The sequence below is a fragment of the Amphiura filiformis genome, chromosome 19 (assembly GCF_039555335.1).
Source record: "Amphiura filiformis chromosome 19, Afil_fr2py, whole genome shotgun sequence".
Classification (NCBI taxonomy): Eukaryota; Metazoa; Echinodermata; class Ophiuroidea; order Amphilepidida; family Amphiuridae; genus Amphiura; species Amphiura filiformis.
Genome location: NC_092646.1, coordinates 16,624,934 through 16,647,252, shown reverse-complemented (window position 1 = coordinate 16,647,252; position 22,319 = coordinate 16,624,934). Strand labels below are relative to the sequence as shown.

The 22,319-nt window shown below is 42.5% G+C and overlaps 1 protein-coding gene across 1 annotated transcript in view; it reads right to left on the bottom strand.

The window, feature by feature from the left end:
• The window catches only part of LOC140140996 (forkhead box protein O3-like), a 136,433-nt gene extending 115,085 nt beyond the window's left edge, over nt 1–21,348 (bottom strand). Inside the window, 1 exon segment of the mRNA XM_072162771.1 lies at nt 20,781–21,348. Within this exon segment, the coding sequence (XP_072018872.1) occupies nt 20,781–21,167 (387 nt within the window). The 5' untranslated portion in view covers nt 21,168–21,348.
• Nucleotides 21,349–22,319: the final 971 nt, after the last annotated feature.

Genomic DNA, 22,319 nt, shown 5'->3' with positions numbered 1-22,319 from the left:
GTACCCGGGCACAAAATTACCCGAAAATCACACCCCTAGTCCACACTCAACGGTAAAAAATACCAGTCTGTGACACGATGAATACAACTCAAATGCATTTGTCAGGAGAACAAGCAGTGGCAGAACCAGGGGGGGAAGTGAATTGGGGAGGCAAAATTGTCGCAAAAAGTGGAAATTTTCTTAATTTTGGGTTTTTACTGGGGGAAACTGAGGGACAAGAGTTCTAACTGGGGACATTCCCCCCCCCCCTGCCCACGGTGCCACCACTGGTCTGCAGGGTTGCCTGGTTGAATGTGTGAAGGTAAATGCACTTTCCTTGAAAATGCCTAGATGTCACACTTTGTTGGTAGATCCTGGAGAGAAAGGATATGACATAATTCCTGATATTTTCCTCACCACTTCAACACAGAATGTCAGGTAAATTTTTGTCATGAATCATACATTGCACACATGGAAAGTACAAATCAGCCAGTCTGATCAAGGGTCATCACTCCAAATTTACAATAAGCTACATAATTCTAAAGGGTCAATACTCCAAAGGCTTGTTACTCCAAAGGCTTCGGAATAATGACCCTTCTGAGTAATGAACCTTGTTGTAAATTCAGAGTAATGACCCTTCGGAGTAATGAACCTTTGAAGTGACCTATCTGAATAACGAACCTTTGGAATAATGACCCTTTGGAATAATGAAGCGTACATAAATCATGACCAGATAAAATTTAGGTTAGACTGTACTTTAAAATGTTGTCAAACTTGTTGCTTTTATCTAGTAAAGAGTCTACATAATCCACAAGCAATCTAAGTCTGTCTCGATGCGGAGGTGGAGGGTCTGTCTCGATGCGGAGGTGGAGGGCAGTAGCAAAGCTTGAAGCTTCTTGCTGTCATGTTGTGTGCGCCTCTGCTTGTACTTCGCGCTCGGTACATCGCGATCCAAGCGAACTGAGAAAGTTCTATAATTATTTGAGGGAGAGAAAACATGCCTTTGTTTTGCACAAAAAATACTTGTTGTGCCTTTTGTTTGTTTTGTTTTTTCAAAACAAAAAGAACCTTTTCCTAAGGCCTTTTCACCACTTTAAAATAGGTCTTCCGACCTTTTCCATCAATATTCTTCATCAGTAGCTGAAAGCTACCTCTGCCACAGGCACAGAAGTCAGAACTATATAGGCCTACATTGCTACCAGATGCTGTGAACTGAAGCAGGCCAACTTGATGCAATTTAGTGAAGACATAACTTCTTTGTGCTGCATTTATTTTCACAGTCATTTCTTAAACTGAGCCTCAATCAAACCTTTAGGTAAATGCTATGTTACAGTTAGGCCATGGATTGTTTGCCTTTAATAAAGGTGAAGGCTATATTGGGGTTCCGTGGCGTACCGTGGCCGCTCCTACCCCGGGGAGCTGAAGAAAATTCGATTTTGCCGCCCCTTTCTCAACAGCCCGAAAAGATTGACCCAATTTTTTTTTTTCGGTCGTTTGAAAAAGTGAAGAGCAAAACATAAAGGTAAAGTCTAAGTTGAATTGTTGATGGTTAGGCCCTGGATTGTTTACCTTTAATAAAGGTAGAGGCTATGTTGGGGTTAGGCCCTGGATTGTTTGCCTTTAATAAAGGCAAAGGCTATGTGATTGTTGGGGTCTTGAAGAGAAAAAAAAAGTCAGTAGAGATTCTATCAAGTGTACATAGATGTTCCAAAAATCTATAAATTTCATGTCCACATGAAAAGTAGACACAGTAAATCAGTTGCTGTATTATAGGCCTATAGATACTTTATTTCACAGGCTGGAGTGTGGTAGTCACACTCGGAGTGTAGGCCCGACTGACCGGCACACAAAAGCGTAGGAAATTTAGGCACCGACTCGGGCGGGTAATTACGTCACTACCAGTCTCGTGGTTAAAACAAAGTATGTTGGCCTAAATCAAGCTACTTAACAAGTTGACATGAAAGTTATTTTAATGTGAACATTTTGTCTAACCAAAATTGCCTCTTCTGTAATAGTAAAATATACAGGAATTCCCATAGCTTCACATTACTGAACCCACATACATTGTAGGTCATAGGTTAAACCTGGCTAGATGCCATCACTCAAGGGTTAATGGCCTCCTTCATTTCCCATCATGCACTGGGGTCTTGGCATTGCCGATGCATTGTTTGCTCTTATTCCTGGTTTCTTGGAAAGTATATAAGTCAAATGTGTAAAGTGAGTGAATGGATGTTATGATGGAATTCCTTTGACCTGGAGGAAAATAAGAAATGGTAGCATTATATTGTGTATGCATAGCAATTGGTAACCATTCGGTATGGTTTGTTTTATTTTAAATTTGTTTTGAGCAGGCAAATTGGGAGGATGAAAGTGAAACTATACAGTGGTACATGTAGGGTGCAAACTGCCTTCTCAGAAAAAAAATCATATTTTCAGCTTTAAAATTATGCCCTGTTAAGTGTAACTGTACTATTTAAGCATGTTTGAAGGGGCATATTTATAGTATTATGGCTTATTTCTTCCATTTTATTTTTCATATGGTAACTTGTATTGTAATTTGTATTTGTAAGGCCTAAGATTAGAATGTATTATATAATTGGTAAGTGTTTTCATTCTGTAAAAAATCCACACCCATGTGTATACCAATGTGTGTTGAGATGAAATAAACCGAACTGAACATAATTTTATTTCATCTGGAAAGGAGAAAAAAATGAGGTCCTTGCCAGTTGCCTTCTCAGATAACCCACATAATCGAAGAGAATGAAATTAAACTAGTACCTTGTAGGACTACCAACCAGTATGCACAATATCGGAACAATAGCCAAAACTCAGTCATGTGCACACATGTGCCCATACAATGTACATGAACCATAAAAGCAGAGTTTCTAGTTCAGGCAACATTACATGCATTCTACCAATTGGAGGGGTGAAAAGTTTACCCAAATTCCCTGTGTATTACTCACTGATGTGTAATGAACAGACTTTGTATCACAATCTATCCAAAACTTCACTGATAGGGACTGACCACACTGATAACAATGCTTCATTTTTCCACGAAATATTGGTGCAGATTGTCAGTCAATTTTAATCGGGGACTCTATTTTAATTCCAGCAAACCATACACCAACTTCAAAATCAAGGTCCACTTGAGCTTTGAAGTGCTGTATTATTTGAAGAGTTGGCTTCACAAGGTTTGCAGGTTTTTGCCAAAGGTGGAAAAAATGCGGTTTTAACTGCATGTGTGCCAGTTTTTGAAATGGCAAAAACTATGATAAAAATAAAAAGTGATTTTTTTTTTTTTTTTACCATCAACAATTGTGATGCATAAAACAAAATGGAGAGGACAAGGATGCAAAAGTTGGTGTGTTGCTTATCTTTGAGTTTCGAATATCATCATTCGAAACTCAAAATTACTCAAAACTCGAAAATCATCACTCGAAAGTCAAGAAACATCACTAGAAACTCGAAAATCATCACTCGAAACTCGAAAATCATCACTCGAAACTCAAAAATCATCACTCGAAACTCGAAAATCATCACTCGAAACTCCAATATCATCACTCGAAACTCGAAAATAATTAACACCAAAAGTTGTTTTTGAGTTGTATTCATTCATTCTTCATTGTTTACTAGAAATAAAAAATTCATTTTACTATGACTTTTCATGACATTCTCCCCATTTAACTTGAACACAAATGGATGACATTTTAATAAAGAAAAGTCAAATTGAATATCATCAATATTTGATTCAAGTTTACTTCATCACATCAAACACAAATCAATCAGTGCCCATGTCCCATCAATATGGACCACAATGGCCTCATCCCAATGGCATTGTTCATGTTCAACAACCTCAATTAAACAATCGGTGTAAAATTCGACCTCTAAGTTGCAGAGTATGAGTTTTTATACCCAAATTTTCAAAGGTCATTCAATGAATGTGCAAATGTATTGGGGTTAAAGAACTGCACACTAATGGATGAGCTTGTTTTCAAACACATCAGTGCAAACCACACACTTATGAAGCTGTCTGTGACCAAGACCCATGAATGTCAATTTAACATTTCACAATTGATGCACTACTTAACAACCCCAAAACAACTAAACCGTGCTTCCAGGCTTCACCTCATACTCCCAACCTACCCCATTAATTGCCAGGCATGAAATATTTTCACGCTCGAGTAATACGCAAATTGACTCATTTTGATTTTAAAAAGTTCACCATAAAGGATGCAAACTTACAATTGCAATACTTGCAAAACATTCCAACACAAGACTCCGACATGCAGTCATTAGCTATTTTAAGTACCGGGGTACCGGTATTCGAATTGCAGAATTACCATAAAAATCCAAATCAAACTTCTTCTTCAAATAACGGTACAAATATTGTAACCATCAAATTTTATATCGTCATTGACACCTTCCTGCGATGTTCCGTCTCTGTGACATCCCAGTCAATAACAAGGGGCACGTAATATGGTAACCATGAGGAGGAGATTGCCACCCTCGGGGGGTTGTCGTGACGATATATAAAGACCCCACAATCTTATCGCGTATCCATCTCAGCTCTGTCGTGATAGGTATTTCACGCCCTGGTTAGCATGCTGAACGAACTGGTTGGTCAGGCAGGTACAATTAATAGGCTAGCCGACTATTATCACGCAGCATAGCTTAGCAATTTGACGTCACACACAGACCATACCAAGGTGGTATTAGAGTCTCAAACATACTCATCTGTCAATGCACAGTTCCTTTAGCTCAATACTCTTCTACATGCATAGAATGACCTTTTAGTATGTTGGGTACAAAAACTCAATACCCCAATACTCCATAATTTGAGGTCAAATTTTGAGCTATTATTATTGGATGAACTTTGACGCTGGAGATGAGGTTATTCTGGCTCATAGTGTGGTCTGCCTGAATGGACGGATCAAAGATTTTGTATTTTTAGCGTGTCTGTCTGTAAGATGGGTTGTCATATTCGTAATGATGGCTAAATGGTTCAAGTAACTGGTGCATGCTTAACTTGTAAAACATCTTTGGAATCATGATACTGTACATGAAAAGTGTGCTGGCCAGTACTGTCTCCAAAATAGCACTTATCGCCCCGTACAGATTTTCTTTTAAAAGTGTCAACTGGGCAAGAGCCACTTTTTGAATGCCCCTTTCTATTAAATTTCCATCAAATGTCTTGACTGAATTTACCTTCCATTTTGACTTCAGATACATTTCACTATCTGGAATGATCATAAACTGAATGTAAATTCCTTTTTTTTTTGTAACTTCATCTTCATAATTTGAATAAGCCCCTCCCCTCTCCCTGAAAATGATTGACTGATGTGCCCAGGGTGCTAATAATTAGGTAAAATACAATAATTTACTTGGTTTCCCAATTATTTAGTTCTAGAAACTTTTAAAAATCCCCCACTTTTGTAAGTCGTGGCCTACACCATGTACCATGTACATGAAGGCCTACACGCACAGTCGCACACCCAATCTGGCTGTACCATGGTGTGCGTACACACAGACCCCAGTCCACAGATCTGTGTCATTTAGTACACTCCCACAATTACACAATGTGTACAGTGTCTACACATTGTATTTGTGGGGAGACAAGAATCGCATAATTTACCTACAGTAGTGTACACAGTAGTATGAAGTGTTAATGTTACAAGATAGACACAATTATTTCCTGAGGTGAAAAGCGAGAAGTGACTATGGCATTGACCTGCCCACCTAGAGCTAGTCATATGACCTGCTATTATTAGCAGGCTGAGGCTACCTGAATGTTGTATATTCCCAGCCAGTCTAAAGACTTGCTTTGTACACCAGTACACTGCAGGACTCAAAATACGGTTTATCCTTAGAGCATGAAATACTAAAAGATTAGGGTTAGGGTTAGGATTTAGAGTTAGGGTTGGGATTAAGGTTCGTGTTAGGATTAGAGTTAGGATTTGTTTGGTTTTCTCACACACGAAGGATACACCCAAAATACAGAGGGGCTATCTAGGATTTTGGTAATTTGGTTTGATCCTTAATTTCACAAAATAGCCTTTTGACTGAGTGAAAAATATGTGTTTGGCAAAAAGCCGACATGAGGGATACTTTTTGGAAAGTCTGTTCAAAATATTATTTTGATCCCTGATTCCCTGTGCCCATACAGGCTCTATGTGCTTCTACATGTATGTAGGCCTATACAGCACTGTTGGCAGGGCACCCTTTTTAAAGGGTGCCACTTGGAAATTTGGAAAATCCTTAAAAGGGTGGGGGTTTAAACTTTGTTGGTAAAAAGGGTGGATTGATATAAAGGGTAGGAGTAAAATAAAAAGGGTGGGAGTGCCAGCTTACAATATATTTTCATTGAATGATAAAATCATCCTAGAATAAGTGCCAAACCACAAGAATAAGTGCCAAATCACTGCCAGCAAACCATATATCGCAAGATAAAATTCTATTTGATGCATGTTCCACTAGGCTATCGTGTGATGATAGGTGCAGATTTCGGCGTACTGTACTTGATTTACTTCGAACCAAACTGCCTGTGACTTCATCAATGTATACAAATAGGGGGAAAAGCAAAAAGTGGTGGGGGTCAGGAATTTTCAGTATAAAGGGTGCCTCAGCAAAAAGCATGGGGGTCAGGAATTTTCAATATAAAGGGTGCCTCAATAAAAAGGGTGGGGGTAAAATAAAAAGGGTGGGGGTCAATCCCCACTGCCAAGTATGACAGTCAATGAATTTTGAAAAACAGCAGGTGTGCTACAAATCGCACTTCTGGAAATAGTCAGGCGAGCTACATGTGTGCTGTTAATTGCACTCAGTAAGGATTTTAGGTGTGCTATCATTTGCACTCGGTAAGAAGTTTAGGTGGGCTATTTGAATTATTGCACTTGATATTCAGATAAGAAGCATTGGTGTTCAATGTGGGACTACAATGTACAGGTGGGCTTACTCAACTCAAACACCAAACTTTTGACACGAATATCGTCCCGTCTGCCTCGGGTTTTTTCAAACCCCATTACATCATTAAGCTTGTAGGTTTTCCACATCTTGTACTGGACCCATTTGTTCTTTTTGTCCGCCATGATGAGTAGTATAAACTGATATTTCTATCGGCAAACCTTTGTACAATTTTATCATAGCGCTACACTCACCGCTGACAGATCACACGTGTGTAGGTCATGTCAAAATATTAAATCAGCCTTGTTCAGCTTCTAAATAATTATACAGTTCAGTTGAATGCATAAACATTACCACATTTACTACGGTGGTCAATGGCATGTCATGTCTTTGTTGTGACATGAACAGCACGTTAATGACGTTATCATATTTCGGTAGCGTGACCTCACAAGAAAGGTCAGCTAATTTACATATTAAATTGACGAAAACGGCCAATCAGCGAGTAGAAAAGATATTGTTTGGGTCGTCACCTTTGTAAAGGTCATGACGTCGATTTATTTTATGCAAATCACTTTCGGGAACTGCTGCAACTTTGGAAACTCCTTGAGGTGACAAGGTGCGCCATAAATCGCACTCGGTAAAGTGATTTAAGGTGGGCTCTATGCGCGCGATCGCACTCGCGCGCCTTAAAATGCATTGACTGGCCTATATGAAACTTGAAAGCTACTGTACTGGGAGGCAATTTTGCTAGATGATGGATGATACCCCACTCCCCAGGTGGATAAAAAAATTACAATCACTTTCAACGTGTTGAGGATTATTTTTCTAACACAAGTTGAAACACACTTGAAGCGGATCATTCACAATAATTATAAAAAGTGCCCAAAAATAGTCCCAAACAAAATGTTTGGTAGACTCATAACCGGTGCGATCTTACCTTTCCGATGTTGATTAAGATACTTCTTGCATCGATCCCGAGATGCGGAAAAACCAATAGTCATTTTGTCCCACATAAATGAATAAATAACAAAAACCCCGATCCCCGAGTGGACTCACCCATTCGGTGACGTCACACACGATAATCACCCCTTATCCGACTTGGGCAGCCCCTACTCGGCCAAACTTGTAGGGCGGCGGGGTCGGGATAATCAACATCGGAAAGGTAAGATCGCACGGTTATGAGTCTACCAAACATTTTTGTTTGGGACTAGACTCAGTACACCGGTCGATCTTACCGCTTCGATGTTGATTAAGATACTTCTTGCATCAACATCTGAAAGATCGATCTAGCAAGTAACCGACGGATGGAGGTACAAGATTGGCCAGCATCTGATAAGGATCGGGAGAGTGGGTAGCATGGTAATCGCGAGGTCAAACTATTTCCCCCCCTCACGGCGGAAACAGAAAGACTACGTGAACAGACAAAAACCCTGAACTGAAAGTTCAGTGGTTAAGAATAGAAACACTGGTTCTTACCATGTTGGAATTCTGATTGTCCATAAAACACCTGATACCCAACCACCATATTATCTCCGCAGAATAGCCCTGGAGAACTTATCGCCTGGTCGTTGGTTTACGTTTTTGTAGTAAACCGTGGAAAAGGACGACGGGTTCTTCCAAGACACAGCCTGACAAATCTCTTCTATGGGGACCCCCCTATGGTAGGCCCACGAAGATGAGATAGATCTGGTTGAGTGGGCCTTGGGGCAGCGCCTTTGCCGCCCGAGTCCACTCAACACCTGGACCAGCCACCGTGCCAGAGTCTGTTTAGCGGCTGGACCGTGCGGTTCTGCGTGAGTGATAAATAAGCGGTCATGGGCCCCTCTTAAGGTTTGTGTTCGGCCAAGGTAGTGCTGTAGCGCCCTCACGGGCACCACAACCTGTCTTCGGCTATTGAACCCTGCCCAATATTGGGGAGGAAGAGGGCGAGTGTCGGAATGTACTTCGCTCATTTTTGCAAGGAAATCCGGCGAAGAAACAGCGTCGCTCCGTTGTTAGTAAATCACGGAGGCTGACTTGAGACTGCGTGCAACTCTGAGCAGCGCCGTCCCGAAGCCAACGCCAGAAGAAAGGCCGCCTTAAGAGTGGCGTATTTAAGGGTCGCTTTTGACAGGGGCTCAAAAGGGGACCCTTAATATACTCCAAGACTGTGTTGAGGTCCCATGGAGGGACCACCTTCCTTTCGGGCGGGCGCTCGTTGAACATACCGTCGAGAAGAAGACTTAGTGCCTCATCTGAATTGATTGTTGTCCCTTCTTCAAATCCGCGATGAATCGAGAGAATGGCTGACTTATAGTTGGCTATCGTTGCCTGCTGAAGTCCTGACCTGAACTTTTCTGTCAGAAAATCTGCCACTAGAGGCACAGGGGCTCTAGTGGGAGATGTATTTCTCTCATCGCACCATGCGTAGTAGGGAGCCAAACGCTGACTATACGTGCGGAGGGTAGACTCGTCTACCCCGGCGATGAGAGAAGCAGCTTCTGATGAAAAGCCTCCCTCCGCACGTTCCTGATAAGGGCCATGCAGCTAACTGCAGGTGCTCTAGTGGTAGACTTGGTACCTCTCCTCCGGGCATCCGGAGTAGATTTGGTAACTCGGGGAGAACTCGCGGCTGAGCCGCTAGTAGATCCACCATCGGTCGAAACCACAGGTGTTTCGGCCAGAACGGTGCTATCAGAATGACGTTGCAATCCTCCCTCCCGATCTTGGTCACCACCCTTGCGAGCAGTGAGATCGGGGGGAAAGCGTAAGCAGTCATTCCTCCCCAGTCACGGACAGAGCGCCCACGGCGAATGCCTGTGGGTCTGCGACCCTTGAGCAATACACCGGCAGCTGATGATTTCGATGAGATGCGAACAAATCTATCGAGGGGTGGTACATCACCTCGAAGATCGTCTGGGCGACCTGCGGAGCAAGGGACCATTCTGTAGGTCCCGACACCTTTCCTCGTGACAGATCGTCCGCGAGGATGTTGGTGACTCCCGCTATGTGCATCGCTCTCAACGTAATCTGCCTGGCCTTGCACCACCCTATCAGGCGAAAAGTGCGTGCAGGCATAACCGTGGTGACCTGGTGCCCCCTTGTCTGTTGAGGTAGGCCACCACGGTTGTGTTGTCTGTTTGGACAACGATATGAGATCCCACGATCACCTTCTCGAAATGCTGGAGAGTTCTCTCCACTGCCCAAAGTTCGAGAAGGTTGATATGGAACTCCGTCTCCGTGGCCGACCATAGCCCGAGACTGAGTCCCGTGGATGTGGCCCCCAGCCCAGCTTTGACGCGTCGGTCGTCACTACGTGGATTTACCGCTGGTGCAGGAAACCTGACACCTTGAGTCAAATTGGGCTGATGGGTCCACCACCAGAGTTCCTCTCGCGCGATCTCCGACATCGGAACCGCGAGGGATATTGGGTGACGACTGGGCCTGTAAAAGGCTAGAAGGTGTAGTTGTATAGGCCTCATGTGAAAGCGGCAATGCAGTGCGAGGTCTACCATACTACTGGCCATAAGGCCCAAAACCTTCATCCATGCCACAGCGGGTGCCCCTCTGACTCGGCCAAGAGTCGGGCACACCTCGCCATGTTCGTCACCCTCTCGGTGAGGGCACCGCGATCCCTCCTTGAGGTTGATCTGGGCCCCTAAGAATAGTGGTGTCTGCGTCGGGACCAAATTGGATTTCTTGGCGTTGATCAGAAATCCCAGGTCCCGCACCGTCACGGACTACTAACTCCACGAGACACTGTGTCTCCAGCGGGTGCGTCCGTAAATGAACCAATCGTCCAGGTAGCAACACATGTTGACTCCCCTGCGCTTCAGGTACGCTGCCACCGCCCTGACCAGGAGTGTAAACACTCTGGGGAGGTGGACAAGCGAATGGCAGGCATCGAAACTGGTAAGTTTGACCCTGTACCTTGAAGCGTAGAAACCTCTGATCTTGAGGTGCGATCGGAACATGCAGATATGCGTCCGAGAGATCTAGCGATGCCGCCCACATACCCTTGATGGGGCAGGCTAGCACCGAAGCGAGTCTCCATTCTGAACCTCTTGGGCCTGATGAACTCGTTCAACGGCTTGAGGTTCAGAATGGGCCTCAATCGCCGGTCTTCTTTGGAGCCAGAAAAAATGTGCTCCAAAACCCCTTGGTGAAAGGGGGGGTAGACCGGGACAATCGCTGCTTCGTGAGAAGCTGAGTGACCTCTGACAGTAGTGCCCGACGCTGGGGGCCGTCTGGCGGCACTACCGTGGACCTCTGAATCGTGCAGGCGCACGAGGGTGGCTGGTAAATTCCAGCCTGTAACCCCACTGACCACTGACAATACCCAGGCGCCCGGTGAGATGGCATGCCATCTCTGGGCGTAATGCACAGCGGCCGCCCACAGGGGAATCCCTGTGGGAAGTCCAAGGCCTGCCGGCATGGACTGTCGACCGCCGTGCCCTCAGGACCGATCTGGTTTGCCACCCTTAGAAGAACGGCTCTTCTTAGGGGGCTTGCCATACGATACAGCACTACTCTTGCGCTTCCCAGTTTTTTTGGGAGGTGCTGGAGTAGCCTCGGGCTCGGGTGTAGTCTGTGGTGCGCGTCCTGCTGAAGCCGGAGCTGGCGCTGAAGAACGCTTAGAAGACTTCTTCTTCTTGTGCTTCTTCTTCGCCTTACTGCCCTGCCCCTTGGTCAGGGCAGCCTCCGACTTCTTCAGAGTGCTCTCATTGGTGGCCTTCTTTGCCCGGTCCTCAACCGTAGCGCAAAAGGCCTGTCCAAAGAGTAGCCCCTGTCCCACCGAGTCTGACTTCTTCATTGCATCAGCAAAGTCGGAGCCGTAAGTTGACTGGAGGGACAGACAGGCATTCTCCCGGCGGCGAGATGACATCCTATGGGCTAGGCCCATAGAACTCTCGTTGAGGTTAGCTGTTAGCACCGCTAACAGATTAACCTCGCGGAAGAGTTCGACGTTGCCCGTGGTCGTTCGCTACCTTCCTACCGAGGTGCTCGGCAAGCGTGGTAGCGACGCTAGAGACTCTGATAAGCGGCGTGCTCGCTTATCGATGAGCTTTAGCTCCTCCTCCCACTGGGGAGAACGACCCGTGCGCCTTGGCGCTAGCGGCAGGCGCTGGCAACGTCTGGATCCATGTCAGGGACCCTGAGGTAGGTTTCAGTAGTCCTCCTGCGAAACACGCAGTGGAAGCGTGCAAGCAGCGGCGTCGAAGCTCCAGCGAGCCTGACAGCCCCACGAAACCTACCCTTGAGGTCCGCCGGGGAATGCAAGTGCGGGCGACCCTTGTGTGGGCCGCTAGCTGGGCATCCTACTGAAAGATGCCCTGGTCCTCCTGAACGGACTCCTCCTGAGAGAAAGCGAGGCCCGAACCGTGGGCCACACGGCTCATCACCTCAGCGGTGTCCGCAGGCAGACCATTGCTAGCAAGTTCCTCACGGGGAAGCGGGGGAAGGATACCTGAAGCTAGCTGCACAGTCTCATCAGACTGTGAGTCGCTACTGGTTTCATCTTCCGACTCCTTTCCCTCGCCTTCAGACTCTGACTCACTCTCTGATGAGGAAGAGATCTGACGACGGGCATCTGAAGGTGGCCAGGGAGGTGTCGCCACCGTGTGGCTAGCCAACTGAACACCAGCAGAAGAGGGAGTACTCCCGCTAGACCCCGAGATGCTAGCTATAGCACCCCGGGATCCGCACGCTCTCGCTGCTGTCGCCCTAGCCATAGCAGTGTGCGGCCTACCCTGAGCTGTATCAGGGTTAGCCACTCGCCGCCCAGGCTGGGTAACAACTGGTGGTACTGCTTGCCCAACGCTAGGCGGCACTTGCCACGGTGGAAGACCGTGGAAGAAACCACCCTGCGGCGGATACCACGGGGCATACCCTGTTGGTAGCTGACCCTGAAAGGATCCGCCACCAGGGAAACCCCATGGAACGGCAGTACCAGTACCGCCGCCCCCCCCCTGTTGCCACAGAGACTGTGGTAACCAGGACCAGTACTGCGGTACCTGCGTGGTTGTAGCGTAGGTGCCCGGTAGGGCTCCGGCTGCGTACCACTGTACCCATGCCTCACTGGCGTTCCCCGCTAGAGGATCAAGCCGTGTGTATGGGTACCCCGCTATACTGGCTGTCCCTTGGCTAAAAGGAGCTTGCCTAGTATCACGGGTAGCTGAGCGTGTATACCCTCGATCAGTCACCTCGCTACCTGAATAGGCAGTATCAATCAATGGAGCCATGCTCCGCTGAATAGATAGTGATCGATCATAAGAGGGTAATTGACCCATTGACTGTAATGGATCACCACGCTCTGCTGGCTCTCGAGGACATAAGTGGGTTGTTGATCAGCCAGGCTGTTCAAACTACCTACCCTAACCTCTTGAGCCTCGCCCAAAGGTCGCTGTGTGTGGCGGACCACTCACGGCAGCTATGGGCGTGCATAGTGGCTACCACTGAAGTCAAGCCGTAGCTCGTCTCGGTAGCTGCCACTTCTGTGTCGAAGACCTAACGAGCGCTACTTTCTAAATCCTCGAAGTGGATGTCCGATAAGCCTATGCAAAAGGAAGCACACTTATTTGATTTAGAGCAATCCCTGTGGGAGTAGCAGAGTGGATGCGGGTCCCACTCTGGCACAAGGGAAGGGCATGATTGACAAGGCCTAGACATTGTAGTAATCGGGAGGCGTACAGCACTACCCCCGAACACAAGCTCAAGCCCAATAAACAGACCCACACGCACAGTGGCTGACGCTGATGTAGTGGTATGATATAAAAATATATATACAAAGGGATGAAAAACTGAAAACCTTTTGGGGAAGATTTGTCAGGCTGGTCCTTCGAAACCCACCGAACTCTTAGCAGTAACTCGTCATCAGACAGCGTACTGAAAGATATAACGATAGAGCACACCATAAACATAGCGATAATCACTCACCATACATGTATACACAGTACTGTACAAACATCTATTGTAACTTACTAGTCTGTTATAGTTGTTTTACGTGAGAACAAAAATAAAATGGCGTCCTTAGGGCGGCCATTTTGAAAACGTGTGTCCCGTAAATGAGCGGAAACACACATACAAGCTAAGTTTTTGGATCGTTTTTTTTTTTTTTCTTGTCTAAAAATGTCGTCAAAACTATTTCCCTAGTGACTATACTGGTTGGTTTTTACCTCAGTGTAACAAACAAACTGTATATCTCGATCCTTTGGTTCGTAATGATACTTAGCGTTGGTAAAGAAAAATCCACACGTCTATCTCATCTAGAAACCAAGGAGGATAAGGGTGATTATCGTGTGTGACGTCACCGAATGGGTGAGTCCACTCGGGGATCGGGGTTTTTGTTATTTATTCATTTATGTGGGACAAAATGACTATTGGTTTTTTCCGCATCTCGGGATCGATGCAAGAAGTATCTTAATCAACATCGGAAACGGTAAGATCGACCGGTGTACTGAGTCGACAAGAAGTGCACGAGCGGTAATTAGGTCAAATAGAATACTGTACAGTCAAAAATTATATTCAACTTGTACTTGCATAAAACTGGAACACATTACAGCCAAATTTCAATTCAATGATTAATAAATAATGATGCCTGTTGCAACTAGGTCTCTAATAATGTGCTTCCCAGGACAAATATTGATCGATTGATTAATTTCATACATTACCACACATACGGTCGTGTGTCTTGAGCTCGCCACCAAAAAAAGGTGGCGACGTTACATTTTGCCAAAGTCGACTCAAAACAAATGATGATATCTCTGTCAAGCAAAAAGTTATTGTCATGCTTATGGTCTCATTTTATTGCTAAATAAAATGCACTTTCAACCCTGTAAAAAGAAATACTTGAACGTTTTTAATACTGACACTGTGCTTCATAGAATTCAGAATGGGCAGGATGGCGGTGGTGGGGGATGTGGTGGTGGGGGATGTGGTACACACAAACTCTATGGGATTGGTATTTTTAGTGCGTAATCTGCTTCTGTAAAGGCTGTAAATTGGATTTGGACTCTATTTAGCATCTAAAAGATTCATGGCCTTACAGCTAAACAATTCTACTAATTGTTTTTAATCATTTATGATTGGTTTAGTCTAGAAAATACAAACTTTTCCATACAAAACTACCTGTTGTCATATTAAACACTGTAGTAAGTAATGCAGATGTCTTCAAAATCTAAAAGTTACTGTAAAATTTTAATTACTTATCCTATCATAGTCAAAGTATAGATTTTCTGAAGGAAATTTGACGAGGAATCTAAATATGGACATATTTTTTCTGTATGGGTTAGGGGAAAATGTTTAGGTTCAAAATATGTTGAATTGTAAAAATATGTATTATACTTTGGGACACCCTATATTCCGAGATTACCAAACAGCTGTGATTTTGGTTTCTTCCAAAGTCAGTTGGCTCTCCATATCCTCTAACCAAATGAATGTTGTTTACTTCCAGTTTATTACTGTAAGTTGGTAATAAGCAATGCATTGAGTGACTCATTTTTTATCCAAATCTTTTTATTCCACCCTGTATAACTTGCAGGTCACCCTGTATAATGAGTTGAAATGTATATATTTGAATTGCTTATGCCTTCAGCTTTCCAAAAATGTATACTTTTGCTAGTTTAGGGTTGATGATTGTCGAGATAATCTAATTAGAAACCCGGTTGGTGTAAAAATTCATAATATTTGTCATGTAACGCTAAGGGTGGCGAGTTCAGGACACACGGCCATACATAAAACAATAATTTCCATGCATGATACAGGTACATTCCAGGTGTGAACATTTGTAAGTAACATTTTTATGGTATATCATGTACATGTAATTATCGAGTTTAGGGCTCACCTGTCATGTACTATAGTGGTCAGAGAAGATATTTTACCCTTCCCAGAATCCTTTGCAACATTTTATGTCATGTAATCAAACAACATTGAACACTTGCACTTGTAAGCTCCCTGTAAAATGTGCAGTTTTCATGTCATGAGAGTAGACTGGCTAATTAGTAATTGCTCATTTTAAATGCTAAAGTCAATTAGGATTTAAAGGTGTTAGGTTGCAATGTTTCAATATATAGTATTGGAAAATGTCAATGTTTTTTTCCAACATTGATTTGTCAATGTCTCACATTGAAATCATCAAAAATTTGTGAATGTTCTCAACATGAAAAGGTTTTACTTTTCTAACACTTTGTATTTAGGGGCAAGATTACAACCAAATCGGGAAAATCATAGTAGGCCTACATATCATTGCTATTTGTGACTGACAGTACATGGTTGGTATGACTTTACAGATCTCAATTTATACCTCAAAAAGTCACTTTTGTTGACTTGGTGCTCATTTTTGAGCGGTTCACAAATTTTCAATGTCGTCATTATTGTTTTCAATCAAACCAAATCAGGGTTATATAAACCACTTCCCTGAACAAACCTGAACACCCAAGACCGGGGCGGGGATGGAGCCTGTCTAGATGCTGATTCTTAGAGATGGCCTGAATTAATTGAACTCATTAACTCATTAAAACAGCTAATTAACCTTGATATATCATGCACAGCAGCAAGTCTGACACTGACATTTCATGATTTCATGAATATCCATTCATATATTGAACACTATGTTCCACATTGCACGCCTCTGATCCCCTATGATAATTCTGACATTTCAAATTAAACCACTATTGCTGCTAGTACTATTATATTTCCAACTAGATACAAGCTGCGTACAGCATAAAATTCCATCTTCACATCATTAAAAATCTGTCTGTAAATTTGTTACCTGTTTGTGAATTTGTTACTTCATACTGTAGCTCAAAATGCAAGGATACTTAAAAAAAAACCTCCCGATATAATTTGAATTTTTCAAGCAGCAGTTAATAGTTTTGTTCAAAAGCTAATTTCACAAAATGAAGCGCTGCATACATGTAATTATTCTTACATTAAACTACATGCATTTTAATGGCCTCCTTGCCTTATAGCTCAATGTATTCAATTGATAATTGCATAATAATAAGGCTCATTTTCCCACCAGACATTTAAGATCAATTTTTATTACAGTTTCTCTTCTCCGCAAAATAACACAAAATATTTCAAAGTAAAACGTTGCATTGTAAAGTCCAAATCACACTCCACTAAGGCTGGCATTTTCGTTTTTAAGGTGTTTTTTTTTTGGTTTTGTAGTGTCCCTGGACCTAGACCTAAATGCTAGGATCATTCATGGTTGACCGAAACAATTGATACTTTGTTTTCATGTCATACTCTATTAATGATATCAAAATGCATTCAAATTCAATGAAATTAAAAAAAAAAATTTGCAAATTCGGGTACCAGGTTACCCGCCCGAAAAATGCGCCGGGTACCCGGGCACAAAATTACCCGAAAATGCCAGGCCTACACTCCACATCGTGCTGTGATGAAATTTCAGCTAGGTTTTTATGAGATTGGCGGTGAAAATTCTAAATTTTTTCTAATGAGAGTTCAATTATTCAATTTTTCTCTCTTGCTATATAGACGAATCCAATTTCACGCATTCCTAGGCCTCAGTGGTAGCCATAGCTGGGTCCCCGTCGGCTCCAACTCACCTAAAATGTGAAATGATGCGGCCTTGGTATTTAAACCTGCACTCTATCACCCGTGTTACACATATCTAGACAAAAGAATGATGACAGTTTTCAACACAAACGAATCTAACATCGATTTTTAAGCGACTTTAATCCACCCAATTGGGCAGTCACAACACCAGTTTGGTGCTGCAGGGACCCAGTAATGGCCGACCAAATCCTGACCATGACTTGCCAGACTTGGCTCGTTGGATTCGTCTATAACGCAGCCGTGGACACTTGTGACTGGCTACTGGAAAATCAAGGTGGGCAGAATGACATAAATGCCCGATGCGGACTCCACATCGCGACCACAACATATTAGTTGCAGTACAAATTAAGTCATCAGACAATGCTTCAGTGGAAAAAAGCATTGCGCGATGTTGCAATGTGGAGACTGTCTAAATCGGACTTAAGAGTAAACTACACAATGCACTTTAAAAACAAACATTGACCAAATTTAAAGGGGAGCCTACCGACACCGCAGAATAAATTCAAGTCCAACCAACATTTACCTGACATTTTCTAATGTAACGCAACACATTAATTAGGCCAAAAAAAAAATTGTTGTGTTGCCCTCAAGTGGGAAAATGGGAAATTTGGGTAGGACGGTCAGATTCTTTTTTTTTTCTTTTTTCTTTTTTTTTTAACCTTCAGTTTTTAAAAATCCCCTCAAATATTAAATAATGCTTCTTCAATTAGGGACATTTGTCAATTTTGACTTCTGGATACCTGTTAGACATCAATTAAAGACTAGTCTTTCAATAAAATATTAATTTTAAGGGGGTACTACACCCCTGCCCAATGTTGTGCCTATTTTTGCATTTTTCTCAAAAATTATAGCGCATTGGTGCCAAGTAAGATATGTATATTATAGGGGCAAGGGCTGCATTACAACTACTGCACTGGAAATTTTATTTCAGCAAAAACAACAGTTGTGGGGTTACAGTCAAAAATGAAGGAAAACCAGTATTTGATCAATAAATCAATAACTAGCCTACTTGTCTTGAGTTGCTGAATTTTCAGTGCAGTAGTTGTAGTCCTTGCCCCTATAATATACATATATCTTACTTGTATCAAATGCGCTATAATTTTTGAGAAAAATGCAAAAATAGGCACCAAACTGGCTAGGGGTGTAGTACCCCCTTAAGTGAAAAACATTGAGTTTTTGAACAAATCTGTAAAAATCATCATTCAAAAAAAAATAATAATAATAAATTGCACCCCTGATTTTTCAGGATTTAGGGTCGGACGGTTGAGGGCAACACAACAAATTTTTTTTGGCCTTACATAATGTTCGAACAAAACAATTTTACCCAATATTTATTTGACACATTGTTACAACTAGAAAGATAAATGTCAGACTTAGGGAACAAACCAAAAGATCAATGACGTCCTATAAACTAAACTAGTTTCGTTTAGGGGGAGGGGGTAAAAATACTCGATTATGTTTGTACAAAAACATCGGTCTGAAAAATGTGTCATTATTATTATTATGTCAAAATTTTCAACATTTCATTATTACGTTTCTGGCAGGGAGGGAGGGGGTCGGCTGAGAAACGAAACTAATTACGTCTATAGGACGTCATCGATCTTTTGGTTTGTTCCCTTGTGTGTGATCATGTCATTTGCGCCGAAAAGTGCATTTTTTGTCATCTTAAAATCGGCCTAAAATTACACACAAATTCTCACTTTCAGGGTTTAAAAAATCGGTTGCAAAATCTTTGTTGTATCAAATTTTGTTACATGTAACCATTTGCGCCGAAAAGTGCATTTTTTGTCATCTTAAAATCGGCCTAAAATTACACACAAATTCTCACTTTCGGGGTTTAAAAAATCGGTTGCAAAATCTTTGTTGTATCAAATTTTGTTACATGTAACCATTTGCGCCGAAAAGTGCATTTTTTGTCATCTTAAAATCGGCCTAAAATTACACACAAATTCTCACTTTCGGGGTTTAAAAAATCGGTTGCAAAATCTTTGTTGTATCAAATTTTGTTACACGTATCCAGATGTCTGCTGTATGATACTCAAGATGTAGTAGGGTCACTACAACATTTTGTAGGCCTATACTAGTATACTGTTTATGTGTTGCACAGAGATGTCAGTCAAAGCATACATGTGTTACTATGACAACTGAAATAAATCTCTGACAGGGGTCATGCAGAGGTCACAGGGGTCATAGACATGATCTGTGAGTCTGTGAAATGTGTCAGTAGAAACTCCTTCAACTTTATTTGGCAGTCAGTCTTGGAGAAAAAAATATGGGGAATTTTGAACAAATGAATTTAAGGGGGTACTACACCCCTGGCCAATGTTGTGCCTATTTTTGCATTTTTCTCAAAAATTATAGCTCATTGGTTTAACGATAAAACTTTCCTCAAACGTGCACTAAATGCTTTTCATTCCATTTTGTTGATTAGCCTACATTCCGAATTCCAAGATTCACCTGAAGTTAATATAATAGGCCCCTTAAATAACAATATTACCGGTACTTACATGATCAGTATATATTATTACTCATAGTTTAAAAGGTGATAAATAAACACACACCCTGAAATTACAAAAGTACAGTAAACAAATAGAAAGACTTGAAATGGAAAATAATGTACTTTCAATTTTAAATGTAAACACAATAAAAGTTTTGATTATTATGTATACTGAGCTGTGCATGTACAACTTTGATGTACAGGTACTGTAACAATACCATTAAATTTACATGACTTGAAGCACAGCAAAACTATCTGGGGTCAGGGTCAAAGCTTAGCAATAGAAACTGTCAATACAAGAAGCTGGCTACTAAAATTATGAACTAGACCCATTCAAATCCCCCTGGGGCAGAAGAGAAGAACTTGACTAAGGCCAAAGTACAGTCAGATTCCTCCCTGGTTCTTTGATCACACACAGTCTTTACTGTGTAGAATGGAATGTTGTTTTTCAGTGAAGGGCATAGACAGTAGACCCTATTCAATGGGACACAACACAAGAGCCTGTGTTTTCTTTTGCCCTCCATATCACATGCCAAGGTTCATATACACACACTATGACTATGCCGTACGTACTCACTGCACTGACACACGCACATGCAGACCTGATAATCTGTGTAATTCACACTTGACATGCCAACTCATTCACGACATGTCTTGTCAAAACTTAACAATATTATTTCTGACAAACATTACGAAGCGACTCCTTTTCACATGTAAATATGAAGTGTCAATCGGTTTTAAACTGATTAAGTTTAACAACGATAATCAATGAAAGATTGTGTGCGGTTGCCACATGAATTGAGTGATAAAGAATGGGTTTAAGAATGAGATATTTAAAGCTTACTTTCCAGCCGGCTGAAGAATTGGAGTCGCCCTTATCTTTGAAGAACGGGACATTTTTAACCATCCAGTCATAAATTTGTGACAGGGTTAGTCGCTGATCTGGAGCACTAGAAATAGCCTTAGTAATCAAATCCGCGTATGATAGGTTTCCCCATGCATTTCTGCGGCTGCAATTCTTTCTGTTTGTGGCTGCCGCTGCTAAATCTTGCTTAACATCAGGAGTTTCGGGAACTTGAGGTGTGCTTTCTTGATTCGGTTCGGGGTGCGGTGGCGTTCCCTCCGCCGTAGTTCCCGCAGGAGGTTTCTCCAGAAAATCGGGTCGTCGAAGCGGCCAAGTGCACGATCGTGGACGAGCTTGTGGCTCGAAATCAGGATCAATATCCTCCATTTTGACTAAGGTCGTACGGTAGAGATATCCACAAAAGTGTCCGCGATTTGATCCGGTTGAAACGAGAGTTGAAGGGGGAGAAAATAATAGGTAAAGTTAAGTTGAACTTCTGTAAGTCACTTTCACATATCTGACTCATGAACTACGCCGTGCTTGCGGAAGAATTAACGTGTGAGCTCATTTACATAAATGTCATGACGTCAGTACAGCGGGCAATTACTTCGCTGGCTTCTATTTGTCCTCTTTCTATGGCGCGTAATGCGTGTAAGATAAAATGCCGAGTACATAGACACCTGCAGTGACATGATAGACCAAAGGGGGCGCACATATGAACGGAGGACATGCAACTCAGACGATGGTGGACTACATTATTCACTGTGGCAACAGCCAATATCGTAAACAAAACAGACAATATGACGGCAACACTGCCTGGACATTAGACGCCCCGTGCTGAGTTGTGTTTTTAACTCTATTGGCCCCGTTACAGAAAAAAAATGCACAAAATATATTTCTCAGTGAATGTATAAATTTTCACATAAAAATAAATATTTTTGGATTCAAAATAAATGTGAAGAAAAAAAAAATTATAGCCGGGAGTGAGCGGGACTCGATCTCGGGACCCTATGCACCGCAGGCGAGACCCGTTACCATTAGACCAAGCGAACCGTGATACACAATAAGGGAAATTTTAGGTATATATCATAAACATACCGTGCGTTATTCATACAAAACATTCAAAAACAGTACTTACAATGAGGTTCACTGGCGAACCTCAACGGATTTAGACTGATAAAATAGTGCTTAATAACATACGTACAGTTTTGGAATAATTTGAGACATTTTTGTGTTTACGTGTAAAACCAATGACAACGTCAAAATTCAGCCAATCTTGGCCGGCCCCCCCTGATGCAACTCACCTGCAAAATACATGGTACACACCTGTAATTAGCATATTGAGGACTAGACAAGCATCAGCTGATCATTATGAGGTTTTTCACGGTTTTGTGTATTTTATTGATTATCCATTTAGGAAAATATGAATAACGGTTTTTGTTCAGATGTAGGACAGCATGTGTGTTGATTGGCAAATTGACAAACAACCCGGCAAACATTGTAGGCCTACTTAGACATTTATTTTACTCTAAAACAGAG